Here is a 15,417-nt window from a genome sequence, read left to right as displayed (position 1 = left end):
TCTCCTTCTCCAAATGTACAATAAAGACATCAAATAAACATGTAAATAAACCAGAATAACATGTCGCTTTTTAAATCCTGGAGAGGAGAAAAGCCTAAGTTTGACAAAAGATTTTCTTAATATCCCTAAATGGAGGCAAATAAATAAGACCCAACGAAGCGCTATGCATGGTTAGAGAGAGCCACGGACAAAGGCAAAAGAAACCGAAACAGGGGAAAAACGTTTACAGCTCGTGTCACAGGAAACCCTAACTCCCTTAATAATACCTCCTCAGTTCAGTTCAGTCACTCAGTCGTGTCCGACTCTTTGCGACCCCATGAATCGCAGCACCCCAGGCCTCCTTGTCCATCACCAACTCCCGGAGTTCATTCAGACTCACGCCCATTGAGTCAGTGATGCCATCCAGCCATCTTATCCTCCGTCGTCCCCTTCTCCTCCTGCCCCCAATCCCTCCCAGCATCAGAGTCTTTTCCAATGAGTCAACTCTTCGCATGAGGTGGCCAAAGTATTGGAGCTTCAGCTTTAGCATCATTCCTTCCAAAGAAATCCCAGGGCTGATCAGAATGGACTGGTTGGATCTCCTTGCAGTCCAAGGGACTCTCAAGAGTCTTCTCCAACACCACAGTTCAAAAGCATCAATTCTTCGGTGCTCAGCCTTCTTCACAGTCCAACTCTCACATCCATACATGACCACAGGAAAAACCATAGCCTTGACTAGATGGACCTTAGTCGGCAAACTAATGTCTCTGCTTTTGAATATGCTGTCTAGGTTGGTCATAACTTTCCTTCCAAGGAGTAAGCATCTTTTAATTTCATGGCTGCAGTCACCATCTGCAGTGATTTTGGAGCCCCCAAAAAATAAAGTCTGACACTGTTTCCCCGTCTATTTCCCATGAAGTGATGGGACCGGATGCCATGATCTTCGTTTTCTGAATGTTGAGTTTTAAGCCAACTTTTTCACTCTCCACTTTCACTTTCATCAAGAGGCTTTTTAGCTCCTCTTCACTTTCTGCCATAAGGGTGGTGTCATCTGCATATCTGAGGTTATTGATATTTCTCCCGGCAATCTTGATTCCCACTTGTGCTTCTTCCAGACCTCCTATGACTTAATAAATACGAGCAATTGTTGAATTTTTCTTAAGGGCAAAGTGTGTGAGATGACAATGCATGTTGAAAGGCATTCAGCCTCATGATAGGAAGGGCGGGCAGATAAAGATTGTTTGAGACTCCCGTTCTCACCCACCGGGTGAGCAATGGGGTGTTGGCTGTGCCCTGGTAATAAGCTGTGTGCAGGACCAGGTGAGCAGGAACAATGGCCATGAGCAGAGCAGGGGTGCGGCAGAATGTGACGTCTGTACATCACTCACAATCTTCTTCCGACTTGTCTGCCTCTGGCGCCCCTCCCTTTTCATCTGAGCATCCCATTAGAGAAAATCTTGGAAAAGAAAGTCCTCTATACCTGAGCCCTCCAATCCTTCTCCAGAACCTTCTTAACCCTCACTAGCCAGCCTTTCACCCTGTGCCTCACTGAAGCTTCCCTATGCAAAGCCTCTAAGAGTCTCAGCTCCCTAATCCGATGTCTTCGTCCTTGTCTGAGTTAACGCATCAGCTGCAGTTGAACTCCTCGGGCTGTTTCCCTTCGCTCTTCCTCGTCATGTAGCATGAGAACTAGAGGCTCCAGGCATGGTCCTGAGCCCCCTCCTGCTCCTGCACTCCCCACCCAGGGGCTCCTAGCTGTGCTAGAGCATTAAATACCGTATCTGTGCTGCCGACCCTCTAGTCATATCTGCAGTCTTCACCGCTCTGTGGCCCTGCGGACCAGGAAACTGGAATGGCCATCCCCACTGAGGGCACATCAACCTTTTCATGGCCAAACAGGAGGTACACCCCCAAACCTCCATCAGCACACCTCCAAGAGGCACTCTTCCTGTCTGAGGATAGGGCATCACCATGCACCTAAAGGTCTGAGGCTGAGACTCCCCTGGTGGTCTAGGGGTTAAGAATCCACCTTCCAATGCAGGGGACGGGGGTTCAATCCATGGCTGGAGAACTAAGGTCCCAGAGGTCATCATTGCTGTTTAGTCGCTAAGTAGTATCTGTCTCTTTTGCAACCGCATGGACTGTAGCCCGCCAGGCTCCTCTGTCCATGGGATTTCCCAGGCAAGACTCCTGGAGTGGACTGCCATTTCCTTCTCCAAGGGGTCTTCCTGACTGAGGGACTGGACCCCCATCTCCTGCACTGGCAGGAAGATTCTTTACCACTGAGCCCCAGGGAAGCGCAAGACCCCACATGCTACAGGGCAGTTAAACCCACGAGTCACAACTAGAGAGAAGCCTGTGCACCCCAACGGAAGGTCCCACATGTCACGAGGAAGACTGTGCGTCACAACGAAGAGTCAACGCAGCCCAAAATAAATAAGCGTTAAAAAAAAAATCTGAGCCTGGGAATTCCCCAACAATCCAGTGGTTAAGACTCGGGGCTTTCACTGCTGGTCCCAAGCACGAGCCCTGGTTGGCGGCTGTAAAACAAAACAAAACAAAACAAAAAACCCCGAGGCATCTTAAACACTTCCTTTTCCTGAATTCAGTTCACCATCGACCCTGTCAGCCCCAACTTCAAGATGTATCCCTGGTCATGTGGGAAAAGGTATGGCAGTTCTTCAAAAGATCAAACATATAATTCTTTACCATCCAGCAATTCTGCTCAGGGGCATATACCCCCAAAGAGGTAAAAGCAGAGACTCAAACAGATATTTGGACACCAGTGTTCACAGCAGAATTATTCACAAGAGCTGAAAAGAAGACACACCCCAACATCCACTGATGGATGATGGATAAAGAAATCATGGGGCATCAATACTGTGGAACGCGAGCCAGCCTTATAAAGGCTTGTCGTGAGATGCAACAGGGTCTTCCCTGGTGGCTTAGACGGTAAAGAATCTGCCCGCAATGCAGGGGACCCAGGTTCGATCCCTGGGTTGGGAAGATGCCCTGGAGAAGGAAATGGCAACCCACTCCAGTATTCTTGCTTGGAAAATCCCATGGACAGAGGAGCCTGATGGGCTACAGTCCATGGGATGACAAAGAGTCGGACATGACTGAGCGACTAACACTTTCCCTTTCATGAGAAACAACATGGATGGACTTCAGGGACATCACGCCAAGTGGAGTAAGCCAGTCCCCAAGGGCAAATCCTGCAGTTTTGCACTTCTCCGAGGTCCCTAGAGGAGTCACATCCTTAGAGGCAGAAAGTAGGTGGTGGGGGTCAGGGGCCGGGCTGGGATGGAGCACAGAGTTTCCACTTGGGAAGATGAAACATTCTGGAGACGATGGTGGTGATGGCTGCAGAGTGCACTTAACGTTGCTGGAATGTACACTTAAACGTGGTTTAGATGGTAAGTTTCTTGTTATGTATATTTTACCACAATAATTCTTAAAAAAAAAAGTGGGCCGACAAATGGGGTGGGCTTGGAGGCTCATTTCCTGCCACTGATGGGGCTCAGTGGGCCGGGTGAGCTGACGGGAGGGTGGGCTGAAGGTGGGTCCCGTTCAGCAAAGCCACATCCCGACCTCGAGGTTCCCCCGTTGGCATCTCCCCTGGCCCCGAGCAGGATGGCTGGGGGCACCGGGACACGTGTTCTGACTCTTTGCGTCCCTTCTCTCGACAGTGTTTGGCACACAGATCTGGATGGAATCTTCTTGGCCCACACCTTGTACAGCCCAGCTGCCCCGTGGCTCAGAGCTGGAAGCTGGTCTGGGTTCCTGGCACATCCCAGCTGACTTCCTGAGCCCCCGACGCCTCACCCATCTCTGAAACAGAGCAGGCTGCACAGGTGAGCCTCAAAAGACCGTTTTGGGCAAAATGCAAGAAGCTCTCCTGTGCTCCCACAAAGGCATAGGGCCAGCAGCTCAGGACCGGGAAGTGAGCCCCGGAAGGGTGGGAGCAGAGAGGTGAGCTGGACCAGAGAGAGGAGGGAGAGACCAGATGATGCAGAGGCCATGGAAAACTCCTGGCGTTGGAGGATCCAGGGAGACTGGGAGCTGGGCCGCCAGGCCTTGGGGCTGGACTGGATAAGGCACTTGGGCACGACGACAGGCAAGGTGCCACGGTGTTTGTCCTGAGTCGCACGTCCAGGGAGGGAGAGGGTGTGGGGATGGAGTAGGGAAGGGGTCTCGAAGGCTGCACTTCCCTGACAGGTTCTCAAAATCTGTGTGCCCTGACACCGCCAAACCACACCCAAAGGTGTCCCGGGGCTGCTGCTGACAGGTCAAGTGAAATGAACAGAGAACACTTTATCAACCACTAACCAAGGAAGTGATTTAAAGCCAGAGATTTTTAATTTCAAATATTCAAAGCAAGATCAAACCAGTCAATCCTAAAGGAAAGCAATCCTGAATATTCACTGGAAGGACTGATGCTTCCAATACTTTGGAGCTGACTCATTGGAAAAGACCTTGATGCTAGGCAAGATTGAGGGCAGGAGGAGAAGGGGACGAGAGGGGATGACATGGTTGGATGGCATCACTGACTCGATGGACGTAAGTCTGAGCAAGCTCCAGCAGGTGGTGAGGGACAGGGAGGCTGGGCGGGCTGCCGTCCATGGGATCAAAAAGTCAGACATGTCCTGGTGACTGAACAACGACAACAATTCACAGGGCCTCAGGTGTCCCCTAGGCCACCTTGAACTTCCTCCTTGGAAACAAAGCTCCTCCTTTCTTAGCGCTCAGGGGAGGGGAGGAAATAGAGGGCTTTGCAGAGGAGGGTGTGGGCATCATTGTCCCACAAGAATTCATTACAGGAACTCCAGCCAGGGAGGAACTTTGCATAGAAGGAATAGCTTTGCCCAAAGTCACGTAGAACTCACGGCAATGTCAGGGCTCAGATCCAGGCCAGGGTACCCACCTGCCTGGCTTGCATGAGACCAGTGGAGTCCCTGTTCAGACTAAATGCCTCAACAAGGAGGGAAAGAGAGTAAAAGTGTTAGTCACTCTGTTGTGTCCGATTCTTTGGGACCCCATGGACTGTAGCCGGCCAGGCTCCTCTGTCCATGGGCTTCTCCAGGCAAGAATACTGGAGTGGGTTGCCATTTCCTTCTCCAGGGGATCTTCCTGACCCAGGGATCGAACCCGGGCCTCCCGCATTGAGGGCAGACTCTTTACTGTCTGAGCCACCAGGGAATCCAAGGGAGAGTGGGCAATGCCCCAAATCTCATTAGGTAAGAAGGAAATTCAGAGGACACCCTGACCCTCTTCTGATAATAGCCTTCTGGTAAATGTCTCCAGGATGGATTTCATTTCTAGAAGCGTTCTTAAGTGAAAGTAAAGTCTCTCAGTCGTGCCTGACTCTTAGCGACCCCATGGACTGCAGCCTACCAGGCTCCTCCGTCCATGGGATTTTCCAGGTAAGAGTACTGGAGTGGGGTGCCAGAAGCATTCTTAGTTGCAGGTTAATCAACATGGAAGGATCCTCTTCTAAGACAGAAGAAACATCTCTGGAATGTATCCTTAAAAAATTGGACATTTTAAAAATAGATGGGCAGAAAAGGGAAAAGAACTTGAAGTCTACAGGAATTACCTGGCATTTAGATACGTTGGGGCTATGGAGAAAAATGACCTGAAAATAGGTCTCTAAATTACAATACTATCTTGCAATTGGATCTTTACTGTGGCAAGATGGGAAGATGAACTGAGGTTCTGTTTGTCCAAGACTTCATGGTCCTTTACCAAAACCCCACTCGACTATCTCCTGTAGTGAAAAGCCGGGGAGTCGTAAAGCACTCCCGACACGTTAGGTGACCTCCTGCTAACCCTCCCCAATCTTTCCCCTGCTTCTCCAGAGGCACCGGCTTCTGCAGATCCCTCTGACCAAGCCCTCACTCCACCTATGTGCCTTTATACTCTCCGTTACCCCAGGAGCGAGAGACTGGTCCCTCGGGGTGATTCATAATGGGACTTCCTATAAGCCAGAGTCGGGAATGCCCTGTGCAGGCAGCTGGTGAAGGACAGGGAGGCCTGGCGTGCCGCACTCCACGGGGTCGCAAAGAGTCAGACACAACTGGGCGACTGAACTGAACTAACTTAGGGACGTGGCAAATGGCAAAAGGACAGTCCAAGCAGAGGACGTGTACCCTTCTCTTTAACCAACTTAACCCAAGGCAAACAGCGACTGAGCCAGTTTTCTGAAGACCTAGCAAGTTTGTTGAAAGGTTTCAGGCCCTAACTCTGGCCTTTAACTTGGAAGGGTGTCCAAACAGTCTTATCTACTTGCTGTACCCTTGAGGAAAAACAGAGAGTCTGGGCGGCAGCCCAGGGGCACACTGACCAGGCACCAACCCGAACGTTTTGATATGGGTGGAGACGCAGTCTCAAATCGGGAATCCCGAGAGTACTGTAATTCCCAGGAGAGAACAGAAGCCGGGGAGCACCTGCTACCGTGTGTATGAGAAGGGATGAGAAAGTACATCAAAAAGCCATTTAACTGTGAAAAGGCTAAAGGAGCAACCCAAGAAGGAAAAGAAAACCCAGCCCTATTTCAGGGACGGCTTGTGGTTTTCAAAAAAATCTGCTGACCTGGATCCATCCACTCCTGAGGGTCAGTCCCTGCTGGGACAACATTTTATCAGCCATCCCGCCCCTGATAGCAGGCGGAAACTCCAAACGTTACAATTCGGCCCACAAACCCCGATGCCCCAGCCCCTAGAGGAGACCTCTGGGCTATTCACTGATCCAGATCAAACAGAGGAGGAAGAGAGAACCTGGCGTGCAAACAGGCTGGCCAGGGCCCAGGCTAAACTGAGGGCCATGCTGTTAGCCGTGCGACCTCAGGACGACCCAAGGGGGCCACGGAAGTTTAACTGTCCTCCTGGAGGTAAAGCCGGCAGGGGTGAGCGCTTCAAATACACGTCAACTGGCCACCGGGCCAAAAGTGCCCAAAAGCACCCTCTGGTCCGTGCCCAGTCTGTATACGGTCATTGGAGGTGGGACTATCCCCAGTCCCAAAGGGGAAGGGGGCTCCCACTCCCGAGACAGCTGTGCTGGACAACTAAGGCTGCTTGGGGATTCTGGTGACTCCTCTCAACAAGCTGTCTGTCTCCATCAAGAAGCCGTGGGTGGTCCTTGACGTGGCAGGTAAGAAGACTGACTTTTTAAAGCAATATGGGAGCCACTTACCCTGTCCTGATTTCTCCCTCTGGACCTCTTTCCTCTAAAACCTACACAGCAATGGCTGTTGATGGAAAACCTTGAAGCAGTTACTCCCCTGGGCCTCTCACACGCTTCTGCGGCTGCGCTTGAGCTTCCTACCCCACTACTGGAAAGTGAAGTCGCTCAGTCGTGTCTGACTCTTTGCGACCCCATGGACTGTAGCCCACCAGGCTCCTCCGTCCACAGGATTTTCCAGGCTAGAGTACTGGAGTGGGTTGCCATTTCTTTTTCCAGAGGATCTTCCTGACCCAGGGGTCGAACCTGGGTCTCCCACATTGTAGGCAGACACTTTACCGTCTGAGCCACCAGGGAAGTTCTCCCCACTACTGGGGAGAGACCATAATATGGCTCCCTCTCAGCCATATGACAATTAGGAGACCCCAGGCAGCCCCTGTTCTTGACTCTGAATAAGAAAGATCACTCACAAGAGCAAGGTCCTATTCCCTGAAGTTTGGGGCAAAAGAATCCTTGGGAAGTCTATAAATATCCAATCTGTAAAAATTAACCTTAAGCCAGAAGCCGCTTATCCTAACAAGGCATAAAGTTGGGAGCAAAAAAAGTTTGTGACAGCTCCCAGATAAATCCTGAGACCGTGGCCTCTTAGTACCCCATCAGTCTCCACAGTGAGCAAGTGTTGGTCTCTCAGTCAGGTCTGACTCTGCGACCCCATGGATGGTAGCCCGCCAGGCTCCTCTGTCCGTGGAATTCTCCAGGCAAGAATGCTGGAGTGGGTAGCCACTCTCTTCTCTGGTGGATCTTCCCAACCCAGGGATCGAACTGGGGTCTCCTGCATTGCAGGCAGATTCTTCACTGTCTGAGCCAGCAGGGAAGCCCCATGCAATATCCTAATTCTGCCAGTTGCTAAGTCAGTGGGGGAATATTGAATAGCCCAAGACCTGTACACAGAACTGTACACAGGGGGCGGTCCCTATCAGTCCTTGCGTGGCCAGCCCTTCTATTGGTCCAGATTCCTGGAGAAGCCAAGCAGCTTACTGCGCTTGCCCTCAAGAGCGCCCTCTTTGGAATCCCATTTCATCCCTCCTCTCAGTGTCTGTTTGCCTTTGAGTGAACTGACCCCCGGTGGGGCCCAGTGCAGCAATATGCCTGGGCAGCGCGGCCTCAGGGGTTTCAAGGCGGCCCACACTTGTTTGCCCAGGCCCTAGGGAAAGAACGGAGGGAAACACACCCCAAAGAAGAGGCTATTCTACAGTATGCAGACAGCATGTTAATATGGAATCCCACCACAGAGGCCTCAGATCAGAAGAGCACCGAAGCCCTTAATTTCCTTGAGACCTGGGTTCACAAGTTCTCCCAAATGAAGGCACAGCTCTCAAAACAAGTCAAATATCTGAGATATGTTATAAACCCTGGAAGCAGACAGCTATCTCCAGATAGAAAACAGCCTATCTTAGGCCTAAGCCATGGGCAGCAAAGCGAAAACTCTCAGTTTATCCAAGGGAACAGCAGGGCAGATTGGGAGGCAAAGAAAACAGCCCCGAGGCCCATACCAGCTAGAACCGACACTGGAAAAGCCTTGGCCTCAGCAGACACTCAGTCACCAACGCTTGTTACTCAGTACAGCTGGGGAGACTGGAGAGTGGCCTGCTAGTCTGTTCTCTTGGATCCTACAAGCCATAAAGAGCTGTCTGCCGGGAGGTTTTCACTTTCACAGCCCTTTTCTTCTCAGTCGACGTTGATTCATGCCATATCTCCTCTAGCGCCCCACTGTCTTCCCAAGTGTCGCAAACCTGCGACTTTTCGGCCCAAGAAGGACACCTGGAACCAACCGGGCCAGATCTCCGATTCTAAAGGTAGAGAAACACGTGAAACTTTAATCCTGATGTAAGCAGAAATATACACCCAAGCAGAATGACCTCATGGCAGGGATGGCGTCATCCACTGACTGGTCAACAGCTAAGGGAGCCCTCTCAAAGCTCACCTGATCCCTTCCCCGTCCAGGCCCTTTAGTGACTATCGTTCTTCTTCTTTCTAGCCCTTGTTTGTTTAACCTTTTGATTAGGTTTGTGTCTACTAGGCTGCAAAGTTTGAAGTAAGGCTCATGATGTCTCAAGGAGTTCAACCCATTCCTGTGGAGGGCGGTTCAGGTCCCTGCAGGTCCTTGGAAAAGTCAGCAAGGGACTTCTATACCTCTAGAGAAACCTACGGTCTCTGGGAAGACCAGCAGGAAGAAGCTTCAGAAGGAGAGACCTTCAGTCCCCTACCCCTTACGAATAAGGGTATAGAGTCTCTCGGTGGGAAGTGAGACAGGCTGGGACCCGGAACCCTTTTCTGCAATAGTTGCACCTAGACACACCTCTCCTCTAGCAACAAGACACAGAGAAACTCTACGGCACTGAAAATAACTTCATGCGTGCACAGCTGGGGTAAATTCTGGACAAAAGATACAAAAAAACCCCAAACCAACCCTTAGTTATCACCTCGGAAAAGTCCGGAACAAACGCAGGGGATGGGGAGCAAAAGCCGGGTAGCCCGCATGCGCCCTGCTCACAACAGCACCTGAGGGGTGGGCAGGCCAGCCCTGCAGTCCCACGCCCGGACACACCCGTACCCTCAGCCCACAGAAGGAACAAGCTTGCCCACCCCCCACCCCCCCAGTAAGCGAGCAAGCAAGGGAATCTGTCACTTCTCACTGCCCTCTGTTGCCGCAGAGCCCCCAGTAAAACCTTGCCTGAACTTCTCTGGCCTCTGGTCAATCTCTACTGTCCGGCCTCTGGTCAGTTTCTGTTGACTGGGAAAGGCCAAGAGCCCTGGTCCCCACGGCTCCCACGCGCCACCCTCACAGGGGCCTCTCTGCTTTGGTCATGAAGAGCAGACTCTGAGGACACACGGCTTTAGGGAACCAGTAGGAACTTGAACCACTTGAGCCGGGAACACCCAGTCTGTCTGGGAAAAGGATTTCTTCCAGGAGCCCTGCCCTGAGACCCAGCCTGCGCCAAGTCAGTCTGCCTCCTTCCATCAGTGAAAGACAACTTTTGTGTCAACTGTCAGAAAAAAGAGGCGGCCGCGCACCCGGTCTTCCGAGAGATGTGTGCCCCCCCGCCCCGCCCCGGCACCCAGGGGCTCCCGTGAGCAGGCAGAGGACTGGGTCCTGCTCCCGCTGATCCCCTGAAGGATGGCGGGAGTCCCAGGTCCCTCCCTACCTCTCTCCACCGGTCAAGCAAGGGGAGACTCCAGGGGCTGGGGTTTGACTGCAGCACTGGTTAGAACCCAGGAGAAGGGGACCCACAGAGCCAGTTTTCCTGTTCATGCCCCGGGCTGCTGCTCTGGCAGGCTCAGTGCAATGGGCCCCAGATGCGGTGAATGAACAGTGCCTGGGCCGGCCAGGGGCACACGCACACAAGTCAGGTCCCAGTGTCCCGGCCCGCCCCCAGGAGCGGCCCCGGCTGCAGGGTGCCCCCTCCCGCCCCCGGCTGCAGGGTGCCCCCCTAACCACCCCCCCCCCCGGCTGCAGGGTGCCCCCTTCCCCCCTCCAGCTGCAGGGCGCTCCCAGGAGCGGCCCTCGGCTGCAGGGTGTCTCCCTTTCCCCCCCTGGCTGCAGGGTGCCCCCCTTCACCCCCTGGCTGCAGGGTGCCCCCAGGAGCGCCCGGCTGCAGGGTGCCCCCTTCCCTCCCCCTTGGCTGCAGGGTGCCCCTTCCCCCCCCACCAGCTGCAGGGTGCCCCCCTCCCCCCTCCCCTGACTGCAGGGTGCCCCCCTTCCCCCCCGGCTGGCTGCAGGGTGCCCCCCTTCCCCCCCGGCTGGCTGCAGGGTGCCCCCCTTCCCCCGGCCCCCCCCAGCTGGAGCTTGCACTGCGGGTGCTCACTGAGCTGGGCTCTGTGTAGGGGGCACATGAATGGCCCTGTGCGCGGCTCCTGAGGCATCCAGGTGCCTGGCAGTCCACTTGCCCGCAGAGCCTGGGTTTTGCATGGGCAGTCACAGGAGCTGGGCTGGCCCACCCAGGGCTTGGGAGGGTGGGGATGAGAGCAGGTGGTTCCCAAGAGAGAGAGGATGATTGCCAGGAAGTCACAGGGTGGGGCGGGAGGAGGCCAGGCTGAGCCTCCACCCCCCACCCCGGGGGCACAGAGCACCCTAGAGACGCGCGCCCCTTCCTCCTCCTCTCCCACTCTGGTCTGTTCCCCTCTGCCTCTCAACCGCCAGCCTCACAGGTGGCCTTGGTTGACGCTTGTTGCATCGGGTTAGGGCTGGGCTGGGCTCTGCCATCCAGGACGCAGGCTGTGCCTACAGAGCTTCCTTGCCCCTTGGCCAGCTCCTCCTTCCCTCCCTCGCTCCCTCCCTGCTTCCTGCTCTGACCCCGCCCCCACCAACCCCCCACTCCCCAGATGTCCTGGGTTCCAACTTCCCACACTGGCACTGCGAGAGACTTTGACCCAGGAGGGGCTTTGACCGAGCAGTCTTCGCAGCAGAAGGAAGTCCTTCACTGACCACCTGCTCCCTCCTCTGGGGCCCAGACAAGTGGAGGAAAGAGAGAGAGCTCCGGAGATGCGGCTGTTGGGGGTGCTTCTACCTGGGGGAGACCTGGCCGTCGAATCAGGACAGCTGCCCTCGAGGGTCTGCCCTCCACCCTCCACCACCCTGGGCACGTCCAGCCTCCTCTGTCTGTGGAATTCCCCAGGCAAGAATACTGGAGTGGGTAGCCATTCCCTTTTCCAGGGGATCTTTCCTGCCCGGGGACTGAGCCCCGGTCTCCTGCATGGCAGGTGGATTCTCTACCCACGTGAGCCAGCAGAGAAGCCCTACCTACTTCCCTGGGAGGCATCACCATTCCTGCCGGCGACCATCCACCACACACGCAAAGCCTTCTCCGCACCCGTCTCCCGGTGCAGGACCGCCAGCTCTGACCCTGCTGGGCACGCTTGGCCAGACGGTCAGATCCCTTGAGAGGTGCCCACAGCCCTGTTCCTGGAGCCCTTGGCCCTCCCCACTCACCTCTGGGATCCATGGCTCCTGGGAGGACCTGCGAGCCGGGTGCTTGGAGACAGAGGCCGGGGATGGGAAGCTGCGGTCAGCGCAGCAGAAGCTGAAGGGAGCTCCGACCTCAGGCTCAGAGCCAGAGCTGAGGACTGAGGTCCAGCCCCTTCCCCAGGGCCAATCCTGCTTGCCTGTTCAGGGTGGGAGGGGCCTCAGCAGCTCACCTGTTTGCCCAGATCTGTCCAGGGCCGCCAGCCAGGTCAGTCCCACGATGGAAACCAGACTTGTTGGCTGGATGCCCAAAGCTGGCTGCCCCCCGCAGCTTGGGGGCAGCGTTCTGCCCACACCTCAGATTACAGAGGGGCCCCGTGGGCTGCTCCCCCTGCTCGCAGGGCCAAGCCCTGCCCCTCGCTCTGGCCCTCAGCCCGGTGAGGGGTGTGGGTGGTAGACCCCTGCTTGCCTCTCCCACACACACCCCTTGGCCGTCACCCTGGGGACTGCTTTTCTCAAACACCTGGTGCCTCACCCACCTGACGCTGAGCGGCCCGGAGGCCCTGGACACTCACTGGGCCCCATCATCCTCTCTGGAGGGAAGCTTCTGTTTCCAGAGAATTCCAGCATTCGGTGGTAAAGAGGAGCTTCAGTGAAGTTGTCTCCTGTGTCTTCTGGGGAGGTCCATCTGGGGAGCGGGAACCTCAGGCTGGTGGGCCTCATTCAGAAATCCAACACGGCCCAGCTCACCAGCTCAGAGAGGGGCAGAGGAGATGGCAGCCCTCTCTCGGCCGCCTCCCCCAGCTCACCCTTCGTGCGCCGGTTCCCCCCTACCCCCAGCCGAGGGAGGGGGACGAGGGAACCAGGCTGGATGGGGAGCAGCCTCCTGAGCAGTGGCTCACAGGCTCAACCTACAACCTGGACACTCTCCCCTCTCTAGCTTCCATCCCTGGGTGCCGGCCACCGGGGAAGGAGGAGAGGGTCCTTCCACCAGCATCCCAAGGGAAGGTCCTAGCCTTTGCTGAGCTGGGGCTGGGAGAGCCACAGGGAAAGAACGAAATTGTGCCATTTGCAGCAACATGGATGGACCCAGAGATGATCACACTGAGTGAAGCAAGAGAAGGACAAATATCATATGATCTCACTCATATGATACAGATGAACTTCTTTACAAAGCAGAAATAGACTCACAGACGTAGAAAACAAATTTATGGTTACCAAAGAGGAAAGGATGGGAGAGGGATAAATTAGGAGTCTGAGACTAGCACATATACACACTATTGTATATAAAAGAGATAACCAACAAGGACTTCCTGTATATCACAGGGAACTTGACTCAATATCTTGTAGTAACCTATAATAGAAAAGAATCTAACATATATATACGAATTCTAAAGATTCAGTGTATATATATACATATATATATATGAATCACAAAGATTATATATATGAATCTTTTCTGTATACCTGAAACTAACACATTGTTCAGTTCAGCTCAGTCGCTCAGTGGTGTCCGACTCTTTGCAACCCCATGAATCACAGCACGCCAGGCCTCCCTGTCCATCACCAACTCCCAGAGTTCACTCAGGCTCACGTCCATCGAGTCCGTGATGCCATCCAGCCATCTCATCCTCTGTCGGCCCCTTCTCCTCCTGCCCCCAATCCCTCCCAGCATCAGAGTCTTTTCCAATGAGTCAACGCTTCGCATGAGGTGGCCAAAGTACTGGAGTTTCAGCTTTTTCATCATTCCTTCCAAAGAAATCCCAGGGCCAATCTCCTTCAGAATGGACTGGTTGGATCTCCTTGCAGTCCAAGGCACTCTCAAGAGTCTTCTCCAACACCACAGTTCAAAAGCATCAATTCTTCGGTGCTCAGCCTTCTTCACAGTCCAGCTCTCACATCCACACATGACCACTGGAAAAACCATAGCCTTGACTAGACAGACCTTAGTCGGCAAAGTAATGTCTCTGCTTTTGAATATACTATCTAGGTTGGTCATAACTTTTCTTCCAAGGAGTAGCGTCTTTTAATTTCATGGCAGCAGTCACCATCTGCAGTGATTTTGGAGCCCCAAAAATAAAGTCTGACACTGTTTCCGCTGTTTCCCCATCTATATCCCAAGAAGTTATGGGACCGGATGCCATGATCTTCGTTTTCTGAATGTTGAGCTTTAAGCCAACTTTTTCACTCTCCTCTTTCACTTTCATCAAGAGGCTTTTTAGTTCCTCTTCACTTTCTGCCATAAGGGTGGTGTCATCTGCATATCTGAGGTTATTGATATTTTCCCGGCAATCTGGATTCCAGCTTGTGTTTCTTCCAGTCCAGCGTTTCTCATGATGTACTCTGCATATAAGTTAAATAAGCAGGGTGACAATATACAGCCTTGATGTACTCCTTTTCCTATTTGGAACCAGTCTGTTGTTCCATGCTCAGTTCTAACTGCTGCTTCCTGACCTGCATACAGATTTCTCAAGAGGCAGGTCAGGTGGTCTGGTATTCCCATCTCTTTCAGAATTTTCCACAGTTTATTGTGATCCACACAGTCAAAGGCTTTGGCATAGTTAATAGAGGAGAAATAGATGTTTTTCTGGAACTCTCTTGCTTTTTCCATGATCCAGCGGATGTTGGCAATTTGGTCTCTGGTTCTTCTGCCTTTTCTAAAACCAGCTTGAACATCAGGGAGTTCACGGTTCACGTATTGCTGAAGTCTGGCTTGGAGAATTTTGAGCATTACTTTACTAGCTTGTGAGATGAGTGCAATTGTGCGGTAGTTTGAGCATTCTTTGGCATTGCCTTTCTTTGGGATTGGAATGAAAACTGACCTTTTCCAGTCCTGTGGCCACTGCTGAGTTTTCCAAATTTGCTGGCATATTGAGTGCAGCACTTTCACAGCATCATCTTTCAGGATTTGAAACAGCTCAACTGGGATTCCATCACCTCCACTAGCTTTGTTCGTAGCGATGCTTTCCAAGGCCCACTTGACTTCACATTCCAGGATGTCTGGCTCTAGGTGAGTGATCACACCATCGTGATTATCCAGGTCGTAAAGATCTTTTTTGTGCAGCTCTTCCGTGTATTCTTGCCACCTCTTCTTACACATTGTACATCAACTATATTTCAATAAAATTTTTTTAAAAAAAGAGTTGACGGAAAATCAACAGTCACTTTTACCTCATACCATATACACGAAAGTTAAATCCCTTTTTAGTTAATTTTTGTGAGCCTAGATGTAAGAGCTCATAAACAAAAGCTCTCAGGGGAAAACAGGTCTCTTGACTTGGACTCCGTGGTGGACT

The 15,417-nt window shown here is 53.0% G+C and overlaps 1 protein-coding gene across 2 annotated transcripts in view; it reads right to left on the bottom strand.

Moving 5' to 3' along the window:
- Positions 1-13,212, bottom strand: part of ABO (ABO, alpha 1-3-N-acetylgalactosaminyltransferase and alpha 1-3-galactosyltransferase) — a 37,203-nt gene extending 23,991 nt beyond the window's left edge. For both annotated transcript variants that reach the window (XM_069582071.1, XM_069582072.1), the window contains exon 1: positions 12,149-13,212. In XM_069582071.1, the coding sequence (XP_069438172.1) occupies positions 12,149-12,161 (13 nt within the window). In that variant the 5' untranslated portion in view covers positions 12,162-13,212. The remainder of the gene's footprint in view (positions 1-12,148) is intronic.
- Between the last annotated feature and the right edge of the window lie 2,205 nt (positions 13,213-15,417).

This window comes from Ovis canadensis, chromosome 3 (assembly GCF_042477335.2).
Source record: "Ovis canadensis isolate MfBH-ARS-UI-01 breed Bighorn chromosome 3, ARS-UI_OviCan_v2, whole genome shotgun sequence".
In the NCBI taxonomy this organism is placed as follows: Eukaryota; Metazoa; Chordata; class Mammalia; order Artiodactyla; family Bovidae; genus Ovis; species Ovis canadensis.
This window is presented reverse-complemented; position numbering and strand designations above follow the sequence as displayed.